Genomic DNA, 13,309 nt, shown 5'->3' with positions numbered 1-13,309 from the left:
TTCCTTGACAAGCACTAAAATAATGATATTCCAAATTTTCAAATCCGCAGATTAAAGAGTGTTTTAGACCAAAGAGTTAGACATCTAAGCCTCTTGAATCTGCAAACCTACTGAAAATAGACCTGACATAGATTCCATATTCCATATGGGAAAAAAGAAGCATTCTTTGGAATATAAGTAGAGTCACTTTGTTTTTTGTCCTGATATTTTGTGTTGTGAGAATAATTGTACCCGCGTCATATGATTTTTGTTTTATTAATTAAAAGCAGGTAACTTACAGCTGTTCTTTTTCAAAAAGAGCCTCCATGTTTATAAAAATAAACCAAAATTACCCAGGCTACCTTATTATTTCTTATGAAAACCTATTCCATATCTAAAGGTTATGGCATTCTAAGTCAGGAAATTGGTTGTTTTAGCATAGGAAGTGAAAAGGAGACACTGTTATCATTGCCATAATGTAAACATTAGCAGCAAAGATGGTATGATATTGAAGTGATGGTGGTAGGAAGGGGGGGTGGGTGTTCATATTAAGGGATGTTTTAGGGTCTAGATGTAGATATGGTTAAATAAGGTTGTATTTTATTTATCTTTCACCCTAAGTAATATAGTTATTCTTGGTTATACACTGTTTCTGGAACTTAGACTTCTGCAGGTTTCAAGGAAACTGGGCCCAGAAGGGCATCAACTCTATGTCTCTATGTAAAGTGCTAGTTGTTATTGCCCTTCTGGCACTCAATCTCTCACCAGACGATATATATATATATATTGTACCTTCAAAAAAAGGGTAGTGGTTTGTAACCAACATTGCTTATCTATCCTCGTTGTAATCCTTATCGTACAAAAGGGATCTAGCACAGGAAAGTCGGTATTTAGCAGAAGCAATGAAATTACTTTTATAGCTCTATACAGACATAGCACGTCTACTGCTAGGAGCCTCTGAAGGAAGTCATCAGAGACACTACATCCTACACCCTATGATCATGAAGAGAGATAAAGCATATTATTGTGGTTCATCAGGGGAGTGATTCTATTGAGGAAATAAAATTAGGGAAATTGCCTTGATATTCCAAATTATCACCAGGATGTAGACAACTTTAATCACCTTCTGTGTTAAAGCAAGAAATAAATAATTCAGCAGAACACTGCAGAAGTTAGATGAATGATTACAGAAGCCTGCTTAAAATGGTCTTTAACGACTATATATGAAAGGAGAGAAAAGTGTTTGTTTTTTTTAGTGATTAATGAAAAATGTATTTGTTTACTCTCCCATTTGCAGGCTTTCTCGAAGAGGTACTGCTACTGCAACGCGGAGTTTGCAAACAGCTTCCACAACCTGGATACCATCTTCATCCTATCCTTTGCTGTCATCATGCTCACGACCGATCTTCACAATCCCAACGTCAAACCGGAGAGAAAGATGAAGCTACCGGACTTCATCAAGAATCTCAGTGGTAAGAAAAGTGGGGAGAGAGAGGAGGGGTGTAGATGGGGGAGGGATATGGAAAGGATGACGAATGATAGATGAAGAGGGTGGCTTGAGTGGTAGGGGTAGAGAAGAGTGGGAAGAAGGAAGAAAATTAAGAGGAGAGTCGGTATAAGAGCCTAGGAGTCCGATAGGAATGGTTTCATTGAGGATTTTTTTTAAAAAGATTGAAATTATTATCATTGTTGATATATACCTTGTGACGAACTGTGAAGGATCTTAGTACGTGAGAAGGGTCTTAAAGTGAAATGCACAAACAGATGTAAATGGATATAGTTATGTGTATATTTCTTAGATGGATGAATGCATGAGTAATGTACTATTAATATTAATATTGAGATAAAGAAAGAAAGAGACAGTTCTAGAATGTATGTATAATAATAAGTTTAATAGATAGATGCATTGAAAGCAAGAAAATATGTATAAAATTAAAATCTTCGACAAATGGTTGTGAAGAACTTAAATTTATTTCATCTTTTCTCTGTGACCTTTCAGGTATAGACGACGAGCATGACCTAGACCCTGAGTTCTTGACCGGTATCTTTGATCGGATCAAGAAGAAAGCTTTCCAACCAGGAGAAGATCATGTGACTGCTGTACGCAAACTAGAAGCTAACATCCTGGGAGAGAAACCCTTCCCCGTAAGTCACCTTCATACAGTCCTCGTAGTCATAACTATAAATCCCCCAATTTACTTCTTTTATAGATGGGTATCGACATGAAAGTAATGCAGAGTTCTGGAATGATTCGTTCTTCAAGAGATTTTATTACAAAATTCATTCTGAATGGATGTTTACGTATCCTCATGAAATATAAGTATGAAAGTGCTGGAAATAATGCAGACTGTATAGCACCTACAAGGATATGCATGGGTGGGAAAACTTGTGAATTGTATTCCAGACAGATTTAATGTTATCATCTTTACATGTTTATTAATGACATACTGTATCCTTGCCTGTCAAATCTGATTAATTATTTGAACATTTGAATGATTTCTTAAATTTTGTTGGCAAAGTTATTTTCATCATTATCAGAACTCAGTGATCATTACCTTTGATAAGACCCTTTAAATCACTGGGCACATGCACTTTAAAAAATAGAAGATGTTGAGTGGTGTATGATGCGAAACCGATACAATCTTGGAAGTACTCAAACTTAATTGAGGATGTAAAAGTAGTCGGGTACAAAAGTGTATGTGTAATATAAACCCTTGAAGAACAACTCTCCACTCCAACTAAGTTCAATCCTGCCATTGCCACGTTCCTACAATGCAGGATGTTACACCAGGAAATGTTTTTTACCCATCCTAGTTTTCCTGCCATGTTTTCCCCGTTTTACTTCGTAGTTCATTTCAAGTATGGAAGTATAGGCTTCCTACTTCTGTTTCCTTTACGTGTATGTCCATACCTGTATATCCTGTTCCTGTTGGTTCCACTCACTAATGATGAAAGTTATCCTCCTTTTACGTTGTGCCTTCATGCTTTTACGATATTGGCTGGAATATGAAACAGATACCCAGCAAATCACAATAATTAGAGCTACTTGTACATGTATAGCCTTTTCACAGCTCCACCCCCCCCCCCCCACCCCATTTTGATAGAAGGTGCAACTGTTGAACACAATTCCCGATACAAAATATTGGTTTTATTCCTTAAAAAATTGGACCCAACTGTTGTATGGTGATGGGAAAATGATGGTTCAGGGGCATATATATTCATATTTGTTTGATAGTTTTGTAGCGACCCTCCTAACAATAACTCATTTGTTCTTTGCAGCTTGCGGAGCCTCACAGAAGACTTGTAAGCTCCTGCAGTCTTCTAGAGGTCAATGACCCTACAAAGAAAGACAAGAAGCACATCAGGGAAGTCTTCCTTCTCAATGATATGATCCTGGTAAGTTCACATCACCAACCTTAAAAAAAAAAAAGAACCTCTCTTCAACCCCAGTCACATCGACTAACCAACTCCAAACCAGAGCCAAACCAACCTATTTTTTGCCATTCGTGGTAATTTAATTGTTTGTTTGGTCCATTTTTGGTCTTCTGTCAGTTTTGTAGATGTGACAGAGGTATTTCTCATGATCTACCGTAGATATACTTGGTAAAAGCCACTTTGCTAAGAGTAAGTATGTAATGAGAGAGGGAGTATTGTGTTCCTACATCAGTTTTTACCTTGCTGGCAACACATTTCAATAAATCATTAGCGATATTACCTGGTGTAAACAACAACAAATAGCCATTTTTAAAGCCCCCCCCCCCATCTCTCTCTCTCTCTCTCACTCTATTTACTCATTTTTCATTCACTCTAGCTTTTGCTATTTGTCTCACTTCTCTCCCCCCCCCCCCCCCACACTATTTTTCTGTTTCATTATTTTATTCATCCCTCTTTATATTACTCCCTCAATTTCACAAATTCTTCAAAGATACATATCACCTTTCAAGAATTTCTGTAAAAGCAGTGTACATTGGTATAAAATCAAACTTTAAGCTATCGAGCTGCTCGTTGCAACCTACAAGAAGAGAAAAATATAATAAAATCTACAGATTACGTGTGTAGCTTTGAAATATCACTTATCTATTTCCACCCTTCCTAATTGAACCTAGATCACCAAGCTGTACAAGAAGAAGACCGGAGCCATCTTGGGATACAAGAAGAAAGTACTTCTACAGGGAGCCACGGTCCTAGAGTTCTCATCACAACGTAAGTTATAACATCGATTAGGAGTTAATCCTTTGACCACCGGATTCTCTGATTCCCATAGGCTTAAATACAGGGACCACCAGGTTCCAGTAGAAAATGGGTTAATACAACTATCATGAACATTAGTGTATATTCCAAATGATATGAGCATTAAAATTGTAGGTTTAAGGTGTACGCCTTGAATTTGAATGTATTTTGTATGTAATTAGCAAGTTCATTTAGGGGTTATATACAGATAAACAGATCATTGTTGTATTTTCAATGTAGAGTTACCAAGCTGAAGGAGGAAAAGAAAGATCAAGATTATGTTTCAAAAGAATATTAACTTTTTTTTAATTAAAATAATTTGATTACATTTCAATTTGTTGATTTATGTTGTTTAGGTTTATAGGTGTTTATCATTCAGGAATGAATATTTATGCCTCTTCTGTTAGGATTTGTTTCCTTTCAAAAATAGATTTTAGATTTCATCTGTGAATCTCTCTTCTCTTCTTCAGACTATCCTTACGGTATCCGACTGGTCTCGCGGCAGGACAAGACCCTGGCATCGTTCTGCGCCAGCCACCCTGAAGACAGGACCAAGTTTGTAGCAGATATCAGGGAGTGCATCCTGGAGATCGAGGAGATGGAGAGTCTCAGGATAGAAGGTAGGTCGATTCCTTCCATGTCTTGTCTTCCTCGGTATTGCGGCCTATTGTGCGCTTCATCGTTCGGAGAGTTTACGTGTACATGTCAAAGCCTGTGGGTAGAATGTGCAAGCTTTATACAAAGTTCATGTATCAGATGTTCCTTTTGGTTTCAGTCCTACCTACCTACCCCTCAAATCGGTAGTTTCATGAGAATGACGTTTAACAGCAAGATACACGTTTCTTAAAACGCTTTTGAGGTTGTCTGGTCTAAACCCAAATTAGCAGCACAGATGATGTGTTAAAATGAATTAAGATGAGTCAAGTTATCCATGTCAAATTGGAAGTTTCATGAGAACGACATTTAACAGCAAGATACGCATTTCTTGAAACGCTCTTGAGGTTGTCTGGTCTAAACCCAAAGTAACAACACAGATGATGTGTTTTTAAAAAGAAGTTAAGATGAGCAAAGTTATCCATTTCAAATGAATACTCGGAGATTTCCAATGAAAGTCTGTTGAGTAGTGTCTGTACCAAAAATATATATGACATCACTCTGTAAATTGATGATACATGCCATAGGAGTACATGGCCTGTAATATGACAAAACACCAGACAAAGAACATTACCAGTATGATATGTACATTCTATGTGCTTATTTGATTGTAACGCCATTAAGTATTCTCATTAGATTATGATAGTTGCTTGTAGATTGACTCTAGGCATAGGCATAGTTAACATTTTTGTAAAATACTATTCTTTACTCTCAATTCTCAATGAATCATGATTTCATGATGATAATATTTTAACAGATAAAATAGTTATATTAAACGTTGGATCAGTTTCAAAATATTATGAATGTTTCATTTTGTTTGAGTTTGATACCGCCTCTCTTAATTCACTACGATAATTAGTATTGTACATTTTTACTGGATGTAATATATGATCGTCATGATGATCTGTATCAAGAGAGTAACCCAGTGTATACCCATTTTATATTCAGCTGCCATACCATATAATAAAAGGAAATTATGGGCAGGTAAGAAATCTTAATATGTGACAAAACAAAAGCACAGCAAACATTGTGACTTCTAAAATGCTGCACAAACTGTGATATTTTAAATTGAGCAGAGTGTTTACATGAAAAAGACATAAAAGAGAAGGCCTTGTGATAGATATGTAGTAAATGTCTTTAAAAAAAAAAAGGATGATAACCTAAAATGATGAAATAGAAAAAATGTAATATTTATATAATATTTTGGAAGATGCTAATGCATGGATTGCTGTGGAATTGCTTGATGTAAAAAGGGGAGGGGCAGATCCTATTGCATTAGTTTGCTATTTCAGTTTCTACGTTTGTGATACAACAATCCAAATACTTAAAAACTAATTTCCATCTACATATGGATTAATAATGTCATTGTTATATTGATACTGCACAAGCAGCTTATACTTGGTATGATATGAATCATATGTTTTAACACAGCAAATCATTTGCATCGTTTATGTCAGATTAGTGTTTAGACCTAACAACAGCTGTTTTTAGTTTGTATCGCATTGTGTGTTTGCCCCAGTGTATTGTATCAGCATGAATGCCCTACATGTCCTAATGCTTCTCTGTCTATCTGGTATTGTGTTAAATGCATAGTGTATTGGAGTATTACTTTGTATTAGTTAACACTTCATGAAACAGTATCAATTTAATTGAAAACTATAGTTATGCATTGACATAGATGAAAGGGTTTTCCATGGAAGGAACTTGTATTACATATAATAATAATAATGATGATAGTGTAAACTTATAGAGCGCCCGCACCATCCAGGGACGCTCATGGCGCTAGCTGAGCAACAGTTCTCTTTAGTACAAGTAAATAAAATGTTTATTTGATAATATGTGCTTGCTCTACTGCCTATCAAATCCTTTCTGAATGCTAGCTATGTATGAATAACTGTACCTATCTGTCTGCCATGCCTGTAGCTACATGTGTTATTAAAGCAACCAGCATTATTTGTCGAGTTTTAATTGCAAAGTGAAATTGATCCCTGTCACCTTGACTCCGATAGTCACCTGACGCCCCACCTGACGGTAGAGCTTGACTGCACCTTAGTTTGATTTCCTTTGAACGGATATGAGAATGATCTTGTAGAACCGTGTGACATAGTTTAAACTTCCTACATACTTCCTTCAAGTTTAATACAGCTTCTTTATTTGTGGGATTGAAAAACAAGTGGAAAGATTTAGTGTATATGTGAAATTACATGTTGACTATTTGATAACAGGTACATTACATGTACCATTCAATGTGACTAACTTGAAACATTGTAAATGTAATGCAAGGAATGTGTAGTAATAACATTGAATTGTGCATATTTGGTTTGTGAATCAATTTTAAGACATTCTAAATTATAATCATAAAAAAGACATACCGGGTATGATTATAGGCATGGTAAATCTGAGATATTTCAAGATTTTCATCAAATTTTGTCTGAATGTCAGTGTATGCAAAACAGCTTACTACCTCTTTGATGTCATGTTAGAAATAAACATGCATGTAGAAATGTACAAATCCTTTCTCCACCTAATGGTATGAAACTCAACAAGCATGAAAATCCTACAGAGTGAGTGCTTTAGCTACCTGAATTAACCATTTATATTGTCCAATAATGTAGATTAGGTGTACAAGATGTGATCAGTCTGTTGTTCCCACAAACCATAATCCATTTCTTTTCTCCCGCTTCCATCTCCACAGCTGAGCTTGAGAGGCAGAAGGTGATCCGTAAGAGCCAGGCCAGCACGTCCGACTCTGGGGTAGGTCTGGACACGGAGAGCCTAGCCAGTACTCAGAACCTGAGTGGTAGCATGGACTCCTTGGCCCCACCCCTCAAGGATGGCAGTCTCAAGAGAACAACGCTATCCAACTCACTCATGGACCTCAAAGAAGCAGCAAGTAAGTTTTAAAAGACTTTCTTTCTTTTCTTCCTCCTCCTCTCGAGGATGGGTCAACCAACCCTGTGTCAAAAGAATACAAGGTCAAACCTCGCTCAGATCTATCCTCACCATGGTAGCCTTCAAAGATTACTTACTTCTTATAATTCTTGATAAGTCTGTTGGCGCTAAGAGTTGCATTAAGAAAAAACCTTGGTCCTTTCTTTTGTAGAATTGTAATAAGATCATTTGTAACATCATTAATCACAATCCAAACAAAAATCCAACTGAATTTTTTAATATGGCAGGACTGAAGGTGTTAAAGAGTTTTTATTATTATTATTCCTTTTTTTTTTTCCAACTCCAAAAGTGCTATCATATACAGCCCAAAAAATTATTAGGTAAACTTTCTTACCATGTAGTGCATGAAGATTGATCATCTTTTAGAAGAAAGTAGCCAATTTGCTTTGGATGGTTGTGGTAGGCCCTTTAGGGATTAAGGCGACGCATTAAAGCCTCCTAATCGTTTCCTGTTTGCGAGGATCATGCGTTGATGCTATTCTTAGGAGTCATGTTTTGCATGGAGGAGGATGACTGATGCCAAGATGAAGTAGTGCATGGAAGCGCGGGGAGAATAAAAATAAACCTGTCAGCTGATCTTTGAAGGATTTACTTTTCCTCGTGCCAAATTGTCTATTTTTAAAAGAGCATTTGTGCACGTATTGTAGGTTAATAAGTGGGATTTAAGGTATTTACATGTTTTGATTGTGTCTGGAACATGGATTTTAACTGTAAAGGGAAATAGTAGTACATCCAGTTGGCACGCAAGTTTTAAAATTAAATACATGTAGATAGGGTAACTTTAAAGTAAAAAGAAAGAGGAAAAAAGGGGATGGAAGGCTTGATTAATTGGTCCAGTAAGGAGCAGATACATAATGAAATGTGACCTAAAGATGAATGTTGATTACCATGAAGTAGACAAGCTTTTACATGCTATTTGTTCAATTCTACATACCGTATTCTTTCTTCATATTCAGTCCATTATAATTTCATTCTCTCACTTATGTTATTTATATTTAATCAATATTAACTCAATATATTTCCTTTTGTTCTTCTTTCACCCGTAGATAAAGCAGACCACAGAAGTAGTGTAAGCTCCCTCGACAGTGGTGTGGTAAGTGTCAAGTCAATATAATTTACTTTATTAGTAGTTCGGAAACGTTCAGAAGTAACTTGAAAACTAATCTAAAAATAGCACTTTGTAAGATCTCACAATCATGAACCCAGTGCACCATATCCACTTCTTTGGTATTCTATTCTGTAAAGCGCATAGAGACATGCAATCGTCCCTGTGTGTTATGTGCTATACTAAAGCGTTTAATTATTAATAGTTTAGAACTTATAAATAAACCCATTTCAATTGTAATGCTGGGTCTGAACCGTGTAAGCTTTAGACTACTGTATGTATACAGAGAGCTGAGAGCCATGCAAAAGAGCTTTAACATAGAGTTAACCCTGTACTGTGTAAAGTACGTGCCATTGTCAAGCTGGTTTGATCTAGGCTGAATCCTCATTAATTTGGTTATATTGTCAAAGCAGACTCTTTGTACTGAGCATTGAAATGTATGTTTCACTTTTATAATGTTATGTTAATTTCAATAACATTGATTGCATTCCTAATTATTCTCTGTTTTTATCCACAGCCAATAGATATCAACGCTACCATGCCTCTACCAAAGAAGGGTCGCTCACCCCTTCCCAGCTCCATGTGGGGGAGAAAGAAGCAGACCCCCACCAACAAAGGGCCCCCTGGCGTAGCCCCATCTCCCCATGCAGAATCCAACGCTTGACGCCCCCTCTCTATCTCTCCTCCACCTGCCCCTTCACAGTGACGGGTGGAGGTGCGGCCAGTCGTCGGTGCTTCCCAAGATACGGATGTGGGAGATGATGGAAGGTGGTGTGCTATGCCAGGAGAAGCTTAGGAAAGCAAGCTTCGAGGCCAGGGGTCGACCTGCTACAGGCCAATCAGCATTCTGCGAGCCGAGGGAGTCGCTGCCAACGTGAGGAATGAGATACCAACAGAGAGAAACACGATGATCCTGCGTTGATCAAAACAAAATCGTACCCGGTTTGAGTGTTTGATGATGTTTACTTCATGTAGCAGCTTCAGTAGTCATCGATGTATGACTATAAGGTCGATGAGATAGCTCACACCATCGTAGCCGCTAGTTGATTGCTCACCTAATCTGTTTATTAATAGATGCAATAATACGAATGAAACAGTAAAAGACTAGTGAGCAAGATCTACGAACAAATTATTGCTTCAGCTTTTTGTACCTATGTTTAATAATAAGTGATGAAGAGAAAACTGACACAGTCTTCAAGCACTTCTTCATGTTACAGTGCGAAGACGTCAAACTAGTGCAGAATGTTAGATTTGAATAATTCACTTATAAATAGACTCCAAGGTATTTTTTAAAGAATGCAAAATACCTTACAATGCACCATCAGTAGGATAGAATAATGTATTAGAGCATCTCCCTGATAATTTTGATGGAATTTCTGATGGAATTTCATAGTTATAAACAATGTTGTGAAACAAGCCATATCTGCTATTATGGTTTTTCTTGTTATGAATGTCTTGCCAAAGATTGAGTGAAATGTATTACAACTGATGCTGGAGATAAAGGTTAGTCTGTTGTCAATTTGAAGAGCACTAGTGATTAGGCGATTGCCAATTTGAGATGCAACTGTCATCAGACGATTCCACTGAGCGCTAGCTACACAAAGGTTTTATAGTCGACACTCTTATGAATGATGCAAGAAATGATTGATATGCACTCAAAAGTATGAAAATATATTTTGATTCTAATTTTATAATGAAGCAAAGTATAAAAAATCAATTAAATCTGCTGAGCAAAGAAAGATAAAGGAGGGTGTAGCTCTTTGTAATCATTTCTGATGGCCTTGTTTGCATTCTCATTGTGTGTATCGTGGAGATGATAATGATAAGAAATAGCACAAAGAGAATCGGAATAGAACATCGTGACCAACGATTCTAGAATTACAGTCAGTATCTGCACATAATATTATTGAGCGAGTGGCTTTGATGCTATACACAGGAAACTGAGCAATATCATCTTTTAAAGCTTATATAGTGAATGTTACCCTCATTTGCCTACTGTTTTCTGAATAGTAAATTAAATCTTCATCAAAATTCTAGTAGAATCTCTTATGCTTACAAATTTGTTCGTCCATGGATAGTTTTATTCAGCTAATCCAAGGTTGTGGTGTTTTCCTTTCAAGTTGACATTTTAGTGTGTTGTCCCATAAAAATCATCTGGACTTGTTATTCACTTCTCTTTTTAAATAGATATTGTATTGTTTGGGGCCGTATATTCAGTGATTTAACATGTATTGGTACATGTTTAATGCCATCTTGTATCCCAGAATGTATGGTATGTGTATTATAGCATTAAATTCAAACAATTTATTTACTGCTGTGCAGTACGTGAATTAGTGCAATTCAACAGATTTATAATTTGTAATGACAAGTCATACATGTTTGTTAATAGTTTACAATTTAATCCAACCATTGTAGAGGTGTTGTGGTCCATTGGATAAGTCTCTGGACTGTGAACCACAAGTTACGGGGATCGAGTCCCTGTTGCAGCACTAATGTCCCTTGGCAAGACATTAATTTACAATAGCCACACTCCACCCAGGTGAGGTAAATGGGTACCTGGCAGGAATTAATTCCTTCAAATGCTTGAGCGCTGTAATGTCTACCGTGCTAAAGCTGGGGTAATAATAATGGAGTGCTAGGAGTGGAAACGTGCCAGACACAAGCGCTATACAAGACTCCACTCTAATTACTATTATCACTTTGACTTTACTCTTCCTAAATGGGAAGAAAAATCAATCCAGTTATGAAAAATAAATTTAATCAGAGGTGTAATGTCAGTTGACCTATTGTGCAAATAACAGTGGAAATGAAAGGAATTTATTGGAATGCTAGATATGCTATCTAAATAGTGTATATATGAATCAATGGCAAATTATATATCATTTATACAGAAATTTTAATATTTCTCTAAAAATCTAATTATCCTTATATGAAGCAGGGGAAACTAACTTTGACACATTTATAGTTTTAGATTATTAAGACCCGAAAATACTTGTAGTTTTTGTATTCTGTTAAGATAATAATATATGTTATCCTTTTTTATATAAATTTGCATTGTCTTTAGAACCATATTGGGTGCATATTATATCTAACCCAATGGCTATAAGTTCTTTAATGTTTTCAAACAAAAGTTTGAGAGAGAGTAATTCAAAATGAGTAATTAGGCGGGGGGAGGGGGGGGGGTCAAAAAATAATTTTTCTCTCCAAGTTCATCATAAGTTATATTTTGAACTAGAAAAAAAATGGGGAGAATCCTTTTTTGCACTGTTACGTTTCCCAGGTATCTCACAAAAGAAATCTAGGCAGGGTAATCTTTGTTTTATACAAGGGACCTATTCTTTTGAAACTGAAACTACTGTTGAATGTTTTGACTCAAGCACCATGCCCATTGAGTGTTGCAATTATGGCATCAATCTTTCATGTAAAGCTGCACTTAGAATAGAAGAAAACAACAAAAAAGATTAACAACCATAAAAATGTACCTTGCCCAGATTTTTCTATGAAAATCAATTTATTTTAAATGTGCAATGATTATCATAGTAACTAAAATGATGAATAAAAACATTAAGTATTTACGTTATGCATGTATACCCAACCTATGAAAAATGACTTTGTGTTTAAAAAATGTCAACCATTATTCATTCATCGCTTCAGCAATTATTCTAATTTATTGTCGCTTGACAAAGATTGTAGCAATGATGTTGTTTTGTTACGTGTTGAATAGATATTTATGATTTTGTCAAACATATTTTCATTTTTATACATTATTTTGAATTGTCACAGCTCGTGCATATAAGTTGCATTCAAAAAATTATTAGCAAAAATATTATATATTAAAGTCATATTGTTTGTAATTTATCTTAGATATTATGTGAAATGTTTGTAAATTGTAACACTTGCATGTAAGTGTAACTGTAAAGAGAGCTTCAAAATTTCTTTTTAAAAGGAAATTAAAAGAATTGTCTATTATTTCAATAAATTATGGAAATGAAAAGTGATTGGTTGTTCGCTTTTGTTTATGTTAAAATACTTTAAATAACTTGTATTTTAAAAAATAAAGGGAAAATACCTTTCAGGTAGGAGATAGAGAGAGAAGGAGAGGGCGAGAGAGAGTTGAAGGAAGTTTTGGGGAAACTGGCATCAAAAAGATGTAAGAATAGCAGATATTTGAATGAGATAGGTTAGAGGGGGAAAAAAAGATAAAATGTATTCATCCCATACATCCATTTGTTGATATAAGAGATAAGAATAGTCAATGAAGGGTAGTAAGAGAGAGAGAGAGAGGGGGAGGAAGGTACTCGGAGCATGTACAAAGTTATAATATTAATGAATAAATATGTAGAATAGTTGAAATTACAGAATCTTCAGTAATTTGAAGGAAAACAAAAA

General features: G+C 35.8%; 1 protein-coding gene across 1 annotated transcript in view; it reads left to right on the top strand.

Moving 5' to 3' along the window:
* The window catches only part of LOC594729 (IQ motif and SEC7 domain-containing protein 3), a 38,747-nt gene extending 27,654 nt beyond the window's left edge, over positions 1-11,093 (top strand). The window contains exons 6-13 of the mRNA XM_030973547.1: positions 1,277-1,451; positions 1,979-2,124; positions 3,259-3,375; positions 4,086-4,182; positions 4,680-4,829; positions 7,559-7,756; positions 8,862-8,908; positions 9,438-11,093. Of these exons, the coding sequence (XP_030829407.1) occupies positions 1,277-1,451; positions 1,979-2,124; positions 3,259-3,375; positions 4,086-4,182; positions 4,680-4,829; positions 7,559-7,756; positions 8,862-8,908; positions 9,438-9,584 (1,077 nt within the window). The 3' untranslated portion in view covers positions 9,585-11,093. The remainder of the gene's footprint in view (positions 1-1,276; positions 1,452-1,978; positions 2,125-3,258; positions 3,376-4,085; positions 4,183-4,679; positions 4,830-7,558; positions 7,757-8,861; positions 8,909-9,437) is intronic.
* The last annotated feature ends 2,216 nt before the right edge of the window (positions 11,094-13,309 follow it).

The sequence above is a fragment of the Strongylocentrotus purpuratus genome, unplaced genomic scaffold (genome assembly GCF_000002235.5).
Source record: "Strongylocentrotus purpuratus isolate Spur 01 unplaced genomic scaffold, Spur_5.0 spur5_scaffold_6, whole genome shotgun sequence".
Lineage (NCBI taxonomy): Eukaryota > Metazoa > Echinodermata > Echinoidea > Camarodonta > Strongylocentrotidae > Strongylocentrotus > Strongylocentrotus purpuratus.
The sequence above is the reverse complement of the archived record's forward strand: the minus strand, read 5'-3'. Positions and strand labels throughout refer to the sequence as shown.